Raw genomic sequence first — 16,163 nt, forward strand, 5'->3', positions numbered from 1 at the left:
ACACTAAAGCCCTAGTCGTGTATACAGCTAACGAAAGTGCATTGAAATGAATCAATTTGTACTAATGAACAATATGTCATACAGATTTCTCTACGGATATAGACTGGTTGCCTGTCTCAAACCCCGTAAAAGTTGCACTCTTCCATAAGGCACTTCCATAATTTCACTAACGAGAAAGAGGTCTGGGATATTTTTGAATAAAATAAAGCTATTCCAAATTAAAAAAAAAAACAAACATTTTTTGCTCAGAAAATATATCCCCCATCACATAATAATGTAGTTTTCAAAAGACTCCGGCCACTGCTGAAAAAAAATAACTATTTGCGCTTGTGCAAAAACATCTAAGTAAACTTAAAATCACACACAAACATACATACCACTCTTTCGAGAAGATAATGGTCTGTCATGCAAGAAGTAGTGAAGGAGTTAATAACGCTACGAAACTGGAGCTGCATTATAGTTTGTGCATGTCTTGAGCTGTGCTTTGACGATTAATCACTGAATATACTGTTACCAGTTTTCGATAAAACATCTCGTATACGAGCGTAAAACAACAGGTCCTGTGGAAAATGTACTACTAGTCTTGATTTAACACTAGTAACAGTTATGTTGTTCAATACTTCAATACGTGCATAGTAAAACAGATAAAATTTATGTAAAGACTTTAATAAAACGTCGATTGCATATCATTAAGTATCTGTTGACATGTAATTCAGACGCTGCCTCGCCTATAGTAAAGAGAATTCATACATATTATGGAGTCAAATATCCACCCACCAAACGATGCTTTGTCGGTCTACATATGTCATATTGTTATATAAGGATATTTCTTTCTGTTTTAGATCAGTTTGAGAAAAACATACATCCATCTCCGACTTGAAAGAATTAAATCAAACCAAATCAAGAACGATAACTCTGGCAAAGTGCCAAATTTCATACATAATTTATATGATTTTTATCCCGATAGTGTAACAACCGAATGTCTTTTTCTAAGATTGTTATGTGGTCTAAGTTGTTCTGAAAAGAAATAAAAGTGACTTTGTTGGTTTTTGACAAGCATGAATCATCACCTCTCTAATTAAAAAACAAACTGGTTTTTACCACCGAACGTGCAAGCCCTTTAAATGGTATATTGTGGATTTGATCGGTGTAACGACATTGTTAACTCTTCTTGAATAATTGGAACCATAAATACATGCCCTAATCGAAGTTGATATTAATGACCTTTGTCTTTTTTACACATTTTAACCTTGATATATTTTTTACATATGATAGTTTTCTACATACATTGGACCTTTCACATGTTTAATTTCTGTAATTAAAGGAACGATAAAGCTAAGACTAAAACATTTGAGAGGGGCAAATCGTTGTAAAAAAGTTGTGGTCTGAAATTACTTTGAATATATACTAGTTACCTAATGGAAAAGTTGATATTATTCCCAAAAATGCCATTTGATATAATTAATTAAAATATAGTCGAATATTGTTCCCGTGAATTCCTCGTGAATTGAACTTTCAATGTGATTATGAACTTACATATGCGATATTGTTCCCGTGACGTTTACCTGGTTTGGGCTTCAAATGGAATTACTACCTTACATAAGCAAATTTTGATCCTGTGAAGTTCACGTGAATTAAGCTTTTAATCTAATCATGAATTTAACATAAAATACCTGTAATTGTGAAAAGCACTTGATGTTAAATCTAGGTGATGTACATCATTTTTTTATGAAATTAACGTGAAATGTTTACATTACCTTCACATGAATACTAACTTTACATGAATTTTACATGAAAAATATTAATGCACTTAAAATGCGTGTGATACCAAGTCCGTGCAAGAGTCGACAAGTTATTATTTTGGTGAAAGTCATTCGGAATAAGTTTTGCTTGTGTGTAGTGGTAGATTGAAGCTACTGAAACTTCCATTTATTTGTCATACATGGCATTTGCCTAGATTTCAATTTTTGTTTATTGGACTCAACATTGATTAAGTATCACAAACCAGAGCGAACATAGTAATATTTCTATACCTATGCCATCATTTGTTGGATTTTTTTTGTTTTTTTTTGTTTTTTGCATCAATCATTGATTATCCAAAGCATGTGCATTTAACATAAACAAAAATCTTACGATACAATTATTTTGAAACATTACCGTTTTATTGTGAAATTATCGACAATTACAACGATCTATAATTCATATTTATTTCAAATTTTGTCTTCAAGCAATCTATAAGAAACAAAGACGCTTTTAGATACTTTATATGTAAAGTTGAAGATCGATTATCCAATTCTGTAGCAATGCCCGGAACACAAAGAACTTATTTTTCATTAAATTATGTTTTAACAAAAAAAATCTATCAGAATCTGCCAATTCAAATAGAAATTATGCCATCTTTTCAATTAGTGAATAGTCTGGATAATGTCGGTTTCATTTTATCCATTCTCGATATCATGTATTTTTCATACAACAGAGCTGGATTTTATTACATAATTTCGTTTCTAACATTTCTGATAACGAGAAATTTAACTAGTACAACAAGAAAGAAATAGGCAGGGCGATTCAGATTATACATAGTCTTTTTTAGTGTTGCCAAATGTTACATGCAAACTAAATGAACCCTTCGTTATATATTTACACTGAAAGGAGGGCGTTGAATATTGCAAAATAAAGATGATATATACTTGTAGTTCTTGTTCATATTTCCACATCCCTTTCATGCTCTCTCTCTCTCTCTCTCTCTCTCTCTCTCTCTCTCGTTTGTTTTTGGTGTTTGTTTGTTTTATGTTCTATTCTGTTTCTGTTTTAAACCACCGAGTATGCATATATGTCTCTCTGCATGAAAATTAACCAAGGTTAACAAAACGTCTGTTAAATCAATATTCAAACTTTTGCGTTTCATCATGATGTGAGTATTTCAAAGTATGCGTCAAATTTTATGAAACTTTCAATAAATTTTAAAAAAGACATATTAAAAGAAATTGTCACAACGCAAAGAAAGCAACTAAATTTCACAAACAGATTTTTTTACCTATGTGAGCTTTTCACTCACCCTTAGCATTAAATTTGGCCAATTTACCTGGTAGTTATATCGAAAATTACTCTGTGGTACAAAACATAAGAGTGATAGCAGTTTGAGAACAAGACTTAAAGATAACATTGTATTCTACCCTCTTTCTGCTATGTTAAAGCAAACACATGTCACCATCGAGTGAACAGACATTGCCTATATCTTAGACACAAATGTATAAAACAATTGATTATATGCCATATGCATTCGATATTGGATGTCTGAAGCATGTTACTTCCACATTAGCTAATCTCGTGTAGTTATTCAGATTAAATGGAGAATTTGAATGGATATGCGGGTTTAATAATTGGTTCACTGGGAGTAGAGATCGTTTACAAGTTTGTTTAAGGGTTTCCTGTTGAATTCATATTTCAACAAGTTTCCGTCGCTTGACTCATACCCCTTGTAGACACGCACCCTTTAAAGCATTCTTGATATTGTATGTCGGTTCCATATTTGGACTACTAATGATAGACTTTTATTCAACTCAAGTTCTGCATACTTAATCTCATTTGCTTTAAAAAAAAATCGAAAGATAGAAAATGACCTTTTTGGGCAAAAAAGGGCCTACTAATTAAGTTCCTGGCAAGCGTGTGTTATCTGAATTGAATTGTGTTGTTGTTTAAATTTTCGTACCTAAAATATTGTCTCGTTATGAACAACAATTCAAAATATGCAATATCGTAAAAATTCATATATTTTTTTGCAACTAGTGTACATTTACCCCACAATTACGTTTTCAGTATTTCTACTTATGTTACAAGGTTTAATCCATATTGTGGATAGTCAGTGATGGATCCAGAAATGTAAGCCTGCTAAAGCCACGTACCACAAGAAGACAAATATTTTCATCTCAATCAATTTCTTCTCCACTATTCACAGGTTGATCCAAAAATGAATCCACTCCCTTTCGCTTGAATGTGTTTGTAAATTTTATAGAAAATTACTGGACATAAGAGGAATGGAGCCCTTCTTTGGTTAGGCGGTAAGCTATTGCAGAAGAAATTTGGTTTGTGCGTTAAGTGTTTCTCTGGTAGACTACTTTGTAAACTGGATAAACTTAATGCCTTGACCATAGGTATTAAAGATTAAAATTTAACAGCAATTAATCATTCATTCATCATATCAGACTAAAAATATAGGGTTTGTCTGGTTCTAAAGTCTTCGGTTGACGATTTTTGAACGTATGTAGTCCAAATGCATTATCTCTTAAAATCCGTTTTGTATGCGATTAATAGAGTTTTGACAACGAAAGACAACTATTTCAAATTGAAAATGAAACCAACAGTGTTTTGTATTTTGACACTCCGACGTCAATTTGTAGTAATTAGAGTCAAAATATTATTTTCCCATGCAATACGAGCTTTTATAGGTTTTCATATGTTCAATTATTTTCAAATGTAATACAGGGGTCGTGTGAAACATAACAATGAACTTATTTACTAGGAGATTGATCCTAAGCACGAACCATACTGCAATTTTCATCTAATAGTACGCCGATAAATAAGGTTTTATTTTTGCATTATATCATGAACCAATACTGCGCTTTCAATGTAATCATGATCAAGCAGTAAATCAAAATCGGTCAATTTTGAAATCAACATTTTAAATTTGTTTTAACTATTTGTACTTTAGAAAATGTTCATAACTATCTTCAAGGGAGCAGACGGATATTGCCACCATAACTTCACCAGGCATTTAATTGGGCGGGAAATGAAGAACGTCGTTGTACACAGGTTAATTCAATACTATATTTCCTACATTGCAGAAGTCATAATTCAATAAAAGTGTTTATGTCTATCCTTTGATGTATGTCGCATACTCTCTCAAGTCTGACATTTCCTCGTTATCTCAATTAGCTGAATTCAGAATAAAATACACATCCACTCAGCCACTTTGTCATTTTTTACGCCTTTATATCTGCAAACCTATGCATCATTTCACCTTAGTGTCATAACGTGGTATTAATAACAATGAATATCGTTATTAATTATCAGAAATGGCTGCTCTCGGGACTATACAAAAGGAATAATAGCTCTTAAGCGGAATCCAATGATGCGGACAGCGGCGATACAAAATGTGTATTCAATCAATTAATTTACCAATAACAGAGACCGAATGATTGTGCATCAAGTTCTATGGACCAACAGTTTTCTTATCAATATTCTACAACTTGTTGGAATTACGTGGTGACGATTTATTCTCTTTTTAGACTTGAGTTAAATTGAATGTGATATTTTTTCCTTATCTTGTGAATCATGATTAGATCAGATTTGGTGACGTCAGTCACTTGCCCTTCTTTCAAAGACATCCCAGACGATACAGACAACGGGTGAGTACTGTTCGGTATACCCCAAGTATATATCGTAAAATTGTGCACAATTTTTAAAAGAATTTAAGAATTTCAAATTGTTAAATGATCGATGCATTGTTCTTTTTGATTCCAGATTTGCTTTTTGTTTTGTTTGTTTATTTTATGTCTTTATGTTTGTTTATTAGTTTTCGGGGTTAGGTGTTCTAGTTTTTAAACTTTTTTGTTAGCCATTTGTTTTTTTTTTTTGTTTTATTTTGTTTTAGTTTCATGATAAATCTACACCATTTTGTATTCGGTGTCATTTGCACAACAATATTTTACTGTTTACTGTATTTGGAATCATTTGTAAAGGTTGCACTTAAAAAAAACGGAACGTTTACAAAATTGACTATAACAACTTTATCTCGGAATTTGCCATCTTCACTATAATAAATTTCACGTTATGTGTATCCAGTCAAAAAGTTGGAAATGTAGCAATATTTTGCATTATTTACATTTTCATTTTTGTTTAATACAGTCATTTAAAGAAGTGTTAGCATTAGCATTAACATTAACATTTGTCTATTATCCTTAACACAAATACATGACAGTCATGGTATGTAAACGATAGCGTTGTAACAGTCTTTAAAGATTTCATCGAGGTATTTTTATCTTTTCTTCGACATATGTCTATTACCGCAAAGTTAATTGAATTAATACTATAGGCAGGAGAGGTCGATTGAAGATTTCTTCATGTTATGTTAATTAAAGTTAGATTCAATCTAAAAGAATGTGCCAAGCTCGTTAAATGCACTCCCATTTTTTCAATAAGATTTTGCCTTAGGAGATTTTTTACTCAAATATTACATGCAAGGGTGCAGCCATTGGTCTTTTTGGAGGTGGGTTAGGGTCAAATTTGAAATAAAAAGTATAGTTAGAAATCCAGGATGAACAATTGGGTAAAATAAAAAGGCGGAATGCAAGTTGAAGAATATAAATCGGAATCTGACATGAAAAAATCCAAGATGGGATGTAGTAATAAATAAAATAGTCTGGTCAGAAATTATACGGGGAAAAATATCCTAGACCCTACCCCCAATTAAGAAAACAAATGGTTGCTACCTAAAACATATACTGAAACAAATAGTAACAAATAACAAATGGAAGCACACGAAAAAATTCAAACACACGTCAAAGGCTTCATAATAAAATGTACAACTGGGTCCGTATATTATCCTATGATACTCTTCGTGAAAAAAAGAGATCTATCTGTGGTCAAATCGCCGTGTTAATTTGTGGTTTTTGCCCATTTTGACGTGTTTTTTTTTTTTTTTTTTTTTTTTTTTTTTGTATTTAAAATGTTATATTTTAACATCAGCTCCTCAGAAACTGTTTCTCCGACTGCATGATTCTTACAAAGACTGGCACTTATGCACATCGACGAGACATCATTCACTATAACTCGAACTTAACAGAACGTTTTTTACTATATAATTATGAAAATAGATATTTGAGTACATTAGGATTGAAACATATCAGCTAAGAAATAGTTACTAGTAAGATTTGTTTTAAAAATCATACCAGTTCGGGAGATAGTAATCAAGGGAACCAAAATTTGGATAGTTATCAAAAGAAAAAATAGACAAGGAAAGTAAACATACAACGAAGAACATGAAATAACAAAAATAACACATTCAAAGAAACAAAAGTAAATAACCAACCCGAACTCCACTAAAACGACTGGGAGCTTGGACCAGGTGCACCGGTAGAGTAAGCGTCCTCTGATAGAAACACCAGCCGAGTCTCCCATAAAATGTCACCTCCAGGGTAGACATCAACTGAAACGAAAACTATGAAACAGTGAGCAAATCGATTCTCATGGTGCAAATGGATACACCATAACGATCCTCGAGTTCTAGATGACAACCATAAAACCTTTGTTTTGATGACTTAAATCTTATAGCAAAAAAGCCTGTTTCAGAAGCCTAACTGTAAGAATTGTGAATTTTCCTTTTCCATCAATCTCTCAGAGTAAGTCAAAATATGAGGCTGACTTTATGGTGTCTGTGGTGTCCTTTATTTCAAGTTCTTTGGCGGTAGATACAATGCATAAATTCCCCGAAACTAGGATAATTTATAGACAATGTGTCATTTTTATAGCGGAATATGAGATCAAAGGATCTCGCTAAACAATATTCGTTCCTTTGGTTAAGATCAGTTCTAATGTCAGCCTGGAAAGAGAGAAGGAATATAGGCATGATTTCAACCACAAAATTTACTGATATAAAACATGAGAACATACAAATTTGTATTGTCACGAATTTTTCCTCCTTTATATAAACTGCAGGATGCATATCTTTGATAATTGCATTTCAACATCAATATCTATTCAGTGTTTTTTTTAAATTTTACTTTCCGTTAAAATTTTGAGATATCATTGCAATTTGTTCAATACATTAAGGACAGCGGCGCCAAAAACTTTCATCTTATCATGTATAGACGGAGTACTTGTTACTTTTCGCAATAATATAAGTAAATATGATAAGTACTTATAATCTTTATTCTTGAGATAATGTATGAAATAGCTACACTAATTCAAATATGCTTAAACACTAGACATTATCATAACAAACATTAAGTACATGGATAAGTTTCTAATGATTCTTCTTTCAAGAAATTATGGGTTTTTTTTATTCATGTTTTTCATTTGTCTTCTTCCGCTTACAGCATATCTTGTCCGGGTTACAACTCTTAACTTGCTGTTGTTGGTCTTTAATACCGATTCACTTGTGTCTTGTGTTAAAAATGAAATGACGAATACAATTTAGCCATGATGTTGGCCTTGACGTTTGAACTCATCTTTAAAGTCTAGTATCCACGCACATCACTTCTGCTGATAAAATGATTACTTTTTTCAATTTATCTTTTTATACATTTTCTAAGTGTTTGAATGTACACTTAACTGTTTCATTTGTTATTTCTGTTTCATATTCAAATTTCTGACAGTTAAGAAACTTGCGAAAATGATTTTTGTGCAGTCAATAAGTCAAGTTGTATATTAATTACAGTGTATGTTTGTATATACAACAATAAAAAAGAAGTTTATTTTTTCACATTTAAGTCGTATTGTTTTAAATTTATTCCACATTTAACGTGAAACACTCAACCTCTATTTAACGTATAAACGTTTCATATACATATAATCTCAGTCGTATCATTTTCTAATCAAATTAGAGCAATAGGAACCAGAACCACTGAAATAATTACTATTAACTATACTCTGTACTATGGTTTATAATAAGATTGTAAAACGTACCCAATCGACTACGGTAGCCGAGAAGGACCACATTCTCATTGATAATGGTCAGGCAAAGTGTTGCATATAAAAGCAATACGTATTTCGAATTCATTCACCATGTTTTGCATCAATTCATATCGCTGTATAGTAATTAACATTAAATAAATATGTTTCCTTAAAAAGTGGCTTTTTTTTGTTTCCATACTTTACTACCATCCGCGGTGTTTTAACGATAACAAAAGTTCTTGAGCCAGGTGTAGTTTTATACTATCTCCTGTTTCTCTGTTCATTAATTCTTGCATAATACATTATGAGAAAGGAGAAACATATGCATCCTGTATCTTAACCTTACGTCAAGTAGAAACTAAAAATATTTTATGTTTTTGTAATATCATAATCATATATACCCATTTTTCCTGTCAAAAATGTGTTTTGCAATTATTTTTACGTTCCAACAATATTTGTTTTTGGCAGTTGTACACTTCTCGTGATACAAATTCCACCAGTCTGTTTCCTATTGGAATATTTCATTCAATAAGACTAAGTGCAGACGTAGGACTCACAATTTATGTTTCTTCCGCCCTTTTACAGAGACTTTTTTAAATTATTTTGTGTACAGTTTAATTTAATATGCTGTGTAAGAGAATATTCACTTCTGTAATCATTCTTAACTACATTAGCTCATCTGATGCCATTACACGTGCATATTGGGTATCCGACAACAACGCTTCCGGTAACATGATTCTCGTATCGCCAGCAGAACTTCACAATCTTTAAATAGTTCGCTTTTTAAAAAAAAGGAGTTGTTGGAGTAATAAGACCAACAAATGATAATGTTGCTGTGTATTATTGCTGAATAGGTTACATTAATCAATAGATATAGTGTATACTACATATTATTTCTATTTTGTATATTTGAGAATGAAATTTCGATTTCGTGGTTTTGTACGACTTCACGAGCTTTTTAGTATCATCATGAGCTCTAGCTGATACAGAAAACTCTTTAACATGATGGTGAACATAAATATTTTGTATTTCGGTTCTCTCCGGTCGCAATGTTGGTCTCATTTTGAATGAAATAAAACAGAATTACGGACTGCACGGCTAAAAAAAGCTTTTCTGTAATTATTCGGAATTCCCTATTGTAATAAGGACCATGCATCGAGTTTCATCTGTCAATGTGACGGGCGTCAAAATGATATGATATAGGATTTTAATATACAGTTCAGTTGTGAAGCCGAGATCATCAGAAACAAGATTGGAATTAATCAAATTTCTGCTCATAAAGATATACAAAGTTTGAAAACAAAAATAGTAAATTGTATATTTGTATACGATTTGATATGGTGTTTATATAGTCACATATTCTAAATAGTTAGTTGATCAGACTAGCTACAAGTCTTTCTGTGATATATAAATTCTTTTGAATTAATATCTTTTCTATCAAATTTTAATTCTCTGTCTATTTGCAGTATAGCAGATGGATAGAGAATAGTTAGCCATATAGGCTTATACATTTTCAAAATATTAATACCCAGAGACATGCAGCAAGTTTCTTGAATGACTTATGAATGTTTGTGTGTGTGTGTATGAGAATGTTATTTACAAATAGGCAGGACTTCATTAATTAATACATACAATCGCAAAATAAATTGTACGAAAATGTTGTTTCAACGATTTTTTGATTTTGCGATATTGTGTACTTTGGTTATATAATGTGCACCGCGAGCATTGACGTCATGGTCATATAACAAAATTTGGTCTTTGAGATGATAGACATCATTTTTATGCAAGCAGGAAGAGTGTTACTTCTAAAATCAAATAATCATATGTGTGATTATATAACTTTGTGATTATACTCAGGTTGCAAGAGATTATTCTATTTCAATATACATGAACTAGTGAACATGACATATATTTCTAGAAAAAATGGAGAATGATCACGTGCACATTGCAAATGCCCGGAATTGCCCATTCATTTTTTTTATGTTAGATGTTTAATACTATTAATTGATTTAAGTAGTACTCCGGCCAAGAATCATGCAAAATGTGATACATTGTTGGAAAGCCTACTTCGATATTTTGTTTAAAATCTTTTAAAAGTAAACAGAAAATAACATGCGTATTTTCATATAACCCGTATTCATATGGGATATAAGTTATATAGAATGTACTGCAGAATTCAAATTATGGGAGATAACTCTATAAATGACACTGAAATACAGTAGTAACCATTGGATTTTCAATGTGAATTATCTCCTAAGAGCAGACAGATTGAAATGGGTGATTATACATTTCATCATATAGACCTACAAAGCAACTTAATAACAAAAATAAAAATGTGTAGCCTTTTTGGGGTATATAACACATTACAGAATTAGCGTGATTCTTACAAAGACTAATACTTAATATCCGTTTTCGTGATTTTGTATCCGCCTTTTCATCTTTTTTTAACATCGAGTCAATTGTTCTGGTTTTTCCTTGATTGTTTTCCTTCGCCGAGAACTAATAAACACAAATTACATATCATGATATCAAAATTACTATTTTATTGGTAACGAATGGAAAAAGTCGATTTTTCCATAAAACTATTTTCAAATATAATAACTCCGCAGAAGAACCAAAATCTTTAAATGTGTTTTTCATGAAAATAGTTATATATATGATTCACCTGCAATAATACGTAATATGTGATTATATCAACTTTTTTCAATATATCTAACATTAAAAATATATACTCATACAAAGTATGCTTATGTTTCTAAGATATCATCAGCATCATTCCTAAATATCTAAAATTCTTGCCTACACTGATGTTCTGATTAAAACATCATTTTGCGAAGATGAATAACGATTTAACTCCCTCTCAAATGAAGTGAGAACGTGAACTATGAATAAATGTTTCCGTATGTTCTATCATTTCGTAACACGAGCTCCGAAATAGAGGTTCTTGCATCTCATGCATCTACCGCAATCTCCTTCGTACTCCTATAATCGCTTCCTAATTCACTACGTATTACTCCGCCAGTGTAGAGAACATACCGAATACGTCTATTGAACAAAGGGACGAAGGAATTGTACATCTTCTATTTCAGAAATCGTTGGTAACATCCTTGTGAGCTGTAGAATCAACATCCTTTAAATTGACGTATTTAAGTCCTTGATATGATCCGTTAACAGGTCAAATTTCCTTTGTACATTTTTTTTTATTGTTTTTTATTGTTTTTTTTTTTCGACGTAGTCGATATAGTTTCGTTTTTTATCCTTTGACCTTAAGGACGCTCCTCTATGGAAACGCAAGTCACCTGATTACAATTCTGTTTCCCGATTGGCCAAATACTGATAACTTACTGGCGTACAAAAAAACTGTATTGAAAATTTGAAATTGCGTGCCATGTTTTATTCTTGAAAGAAATGTAGAGACTTAGAGGTAAAATTTTACTGTGTCGGCTATCTTTTTTGTAAAGATAGTACTTGTTTTAATCTCTCTCTGTGTGTGTGTGTGTGTGTGTGTGTGTGTGTGTGTTTTTCCTACAGTCTATTCTATCCTTGGAAAATATATATTTTTTTTTAATTTCCCTTGGTTACTTTTTCAAAGTATCGTAGTTTGTTTTCCTTTCCCGTATACGTTGAACCCCGGACTTTATATTGACCTCTGTGAATATCTCATTATGACTTACAAGTGCTTCTTGCCTATGCCAAGATATTTGATAGAGATCGAGCTGTGTTTGTTTGTTTGTTTTTGATTTTTATATTTTTTTTTTATTTCATGCCTAGCCGGGTTTTATTTGTTGTTTCTGAAATTGTCATTGAAATAGACATTTTTTATTAACTGCCTCTTATTGAATATCAAAATAAATTCGATTTCCCCATTTCATCTGCTGTGTAGTAATTGGTTATTTAAGAATTCAAAAGAACTTTTCTTGTAAGAAAAACCGATGCGATTAAGTGTCATTTACAGAGACAATATCGTCTGAAAAATTGAATAGGTTATCAAAACTATGTACTCTCAATGTCTATGTGCTCAATCAGTATCTGTAAAGTTCAAGGAAGTCTTCTTCAACTGTGCTGGAACTATCTAGCGAACTTGTCTTAAGAGCTTCTTAATTAATTTGAGAACAAGTATGTTAAGTGGAAATTGACCTTGTAGTTATCAAGTGAACTTTTATAGGCTGCATTTAAGGGAATGCCAATGGAAGTCCCGGCTAGGCAATTGGAGGCACAAGCTAATTTTGTTTCCAAAATGTGTCACCCGATTACTAACATTTTCTAGAAATAAATGTTGGGTTTCATTTACTGAAATGGTAAGAATGAAATTTGATTTACATAAGAAGCACTAGAAACGGTTGAATACGGTAAAGCACTCTCCTATATTTTGACAATTTAGTTATTGCTCATCGAAGCAGCAGCCTGCAAGTGCAAGTAACTAGGCATGTCTCCCAAATTGGATACATTACTCTGACTTCCGAGCCTGTCGGTTGTCACTATATCTCCTATACATCGCTTGCTTGGCGGCGAAGCATTTACTATATCATTTGTAATTAACGTTTTAGTGTGATTCAGGGGTGGATAGAACCCACGATCTCCGGCAGTCGGGATGAGCATGAGACCACCGAGACGGTTAATAAAGGAACAAAGATGTACATATACAACGAACTTTTCCTCATACGAAAAAAAAACCTTTAACTAACTATTCATACATAAAAACATGAATACAGTCTAATTAGTATTTTTGTACTTAAACCAAGCAAATAATTTGGTAATAAAAAGCCTGATTGGTAATCTTTACTTGTATGAATTATTCAGACTATATCACTAATGATACGAGTATTTAAGTATCAATTGTCCTCACTATGAATGAACTATAGATCGGTGGTTTCCACAATACAAGAAAGCACTCTCTGATAGTTGTTCTATATCAATGTAACGAAAAGTAAAATCAATTATCAACCATTGTTACTGTGTTTTCTAAATCATCCCCGGACGACAGTCTTCACAGATATGGAGAACAATGGACGCGATAGGTTAACTCTACAGAACTTGGCAATTGAAAGTTGTAGTCAACTAAAACAAATGCAGATGACAACAAAGTGTACTGTTTCAACCGTTTCAGCTACCACTCCAAAGACAGCTGTGTTTCAGTAAAAAAAAAAAACAAACTTGAAATGTACACTTGATTTTGTCCGCAATAAAATAAATAATTGTTTTTTACTTACTACTTGATGATGAAATCCATTTGATTTAAAATATTCCTTTGATTTATTTAAAATTTAAGTGATTTGGCTTATGAACCCTTCTTTTGTCTTATTGAATGGGATCTAATGAGGTTCAATTGTACAAAATTAACTTTTGAGTAATCAAGAAAGGACTATAATCTAACAAGTGAACAGATTTGGGCCCACATGGCGACAAACTCGTCTAATAACTGTGGGAACTCGCTGCGTGTTATTATGGTTGCTTTCGCTGGTAAATAGTTTGAATTCAGACAATTAATACGTGATCTTTTTTTAAATAAAGCTGTAATATGTATTGAAATTTGGCGGGGGAATTGCATATATACCATTATCCCATTTCCGAGATTAAGTGATGACATCAAAGAAAGCAGATCATAGATTACATTAACGAGATTCCATGGCGCCTGGACCATTCTCTATGGAGACGGAAGAAATCACCCATTATCCTAGAAATGATTTGCATTTGTATTTTGTAGACGAGATGACTATGACACACATCGTTTCTTACCGCAAGTTTTGGACGTCACATAGTAATAAAGGATATCTACAGAATAGAAAATGCAATTAATAAAATCGTGTTAGATGCAAATAGCGTAAGTTCCCATTGAACAAATCCTATTTACTCGAGAATAGAAAGCTGTATTCTATATTGAACATTCCCCATCCGATATCTAGCAAATGCTTTTTCAGTAAATGCGCCCTTCATTTGTAAACTACAGGAGCCAATAAGCAGAATTAATTAGAAACAGGAGCTTTATATTTTTTCTTTATATTGGCCATATAGTAATAATTGGTGAATACTCGTAAAAAAGCAGTTGGTAGCATCAAGGAATTCCTAGGGCTTATCGAGATATAAAGCAACTGCACCACAAAACGACATAAAACATTGATAATAGAGGTGTATATTCATAGGAATGAAATGTGCATTAGATAACTTTGATGAGTTGATTTGTTTTTGTTTAAAATGATTTCATCAGTTGCATCAGAGTGAAATTTCGCAATTGAAAAAAAGGTAAACTAAGTCTTACGAGTGTAAAGTGTTTGAGTCTATTTTTGGACCTGTACCAACAGATAACATTCTTTAATTCATACCAAACAATTCTGATGTTTGTCGAAATAACCAAATAATTGTGCAATTTACTACAGACGAACCGAAACAGTTGTGTACTACATCTGAGGTACATAGCCAAAAATGAATTTGGATTAAGTGCAAATGATTTTCAAATTTCGAAGCGCTGCATGAAAACTGTAATTTTCAGTAAGTATGTGCAAATATAAAGTTACAAGATGCATGTTCATTATAACTAAACTTCACGCGTCTTTACTTTTCCGGAAATACTTTTCACTGGTTTCTAGTGCAGTCCGGAAACAGTAGAACGCGATTGCTAGCTTTAAATGTATTTTTATTTAATTTCTAGATTACTGAATGTTTGTTGTACACAAGTCTTATGTACTTTTTTTATAAACCTACTAGTTTGTTTTTTGTTTTTTTTTCAGTTCCATTTTTTGTTTGTTTTTTTTCATCTTTAGGCACCATATTTGTGTCATTTTCGCGTTACTCGTTCAAGCTTTACCTAATCATGCGTATTAATTAGGTCAAATCAATAATAAATTGACTACTAGCGAAGGTTGATAAAGAATTAAATAAAAAGATTTGGATTTGAGAGTATATTATAGGTGTGGTACTTAAGCAATGGTGGGTCCAGAAATTCCGAAAGGGGGCCAACGACTGGAAAAAGGTGGAGGCAATCCAATAATTTTCAATTTTACTTATAACCAACCAAACTGTTCGACCCCTCTTTAGATCTGCTTATGTGAAGTCAATTTTTATTATGAATAAACTTTCACTATGATAGGATATTGGAAACGGTTAACGTACTAGATTTTGTTGTCTAAACTCAATTAAAACTTTCTCAGTTACTTATATATTGAGAAAGATGATCATTACATGGGAATTAATAGTGGCATGCAGACCCAGAAATTCCTAAAGGGGCGCTGACTGCCGTAAGGGGCCCACTCCAGTGATTTCCTGTAATTGTTTAAATTATCAATTAGTATGTAAAATACGCTTAAATTAACTATGCTCCAACCAGTGGTTTATAAATGCATTTTGTGAAATTCTTAACCAAATACATGTAGACTTTGGGGATATATAGCAGTTTTAAGTTATTTCCTTGAGATAAGTAAAAACACATTGAATTGTATGAACTTATGCATTTAATTTTTATTTTTTTTTTAATACTAAATAGTGATTACAGTGCAGTT

The 16,163-nt window shown here is 32.1% G+C and overlaps 1 protein-coding gene across 2 annotated transcripts in view; it reads left to right on the top strand.

The window, feature by feature from the left end:
* The first annotated feature begins 5,166 nt into the window (after window positions 1-5,166).
* The window catches only part of LOC148626233 (tyrosine-protein kinase Fyn-like), a 54,009-nt gene continuing 43,012 nt past the window's right edge, over window positions 5,167-16,163 (top strand). The window contains exon 1 of one of the 2 annotated variants that reach the window (XM_088570067.1): window positions 5,167-5,405. In XM_088570067.1, coding sequence (XP_088426193.1) covers window positions 5,332-5,405 — 74 coding nt within the window. In that variant the 5' untranslated portion in view covers window positions 5,167-5,331. Of the gene's footprint in view, window positions 5,406-14,860; window positions 15,157-16,163 lie in introns of those variants that run through there. The other variant, XM_088570068.1, reaches the window with a different exon arrangement.

Source organism: Perna viridis, chromosome 2 (assembly GCF_037379345.1).
Source record: "Perna viridis isolate PV_CMFRI_1.1 ecotype Kerala chromosome 2, ASM3737934v1, whole genome shotgun sequence".
Taxonomy (NCBI): domain Eukaryota; kingdom Metazoa; phylum Mollusca; class Bivalvia; order Mytilida; family Mytilidae; genus Perna; species Perna viridis.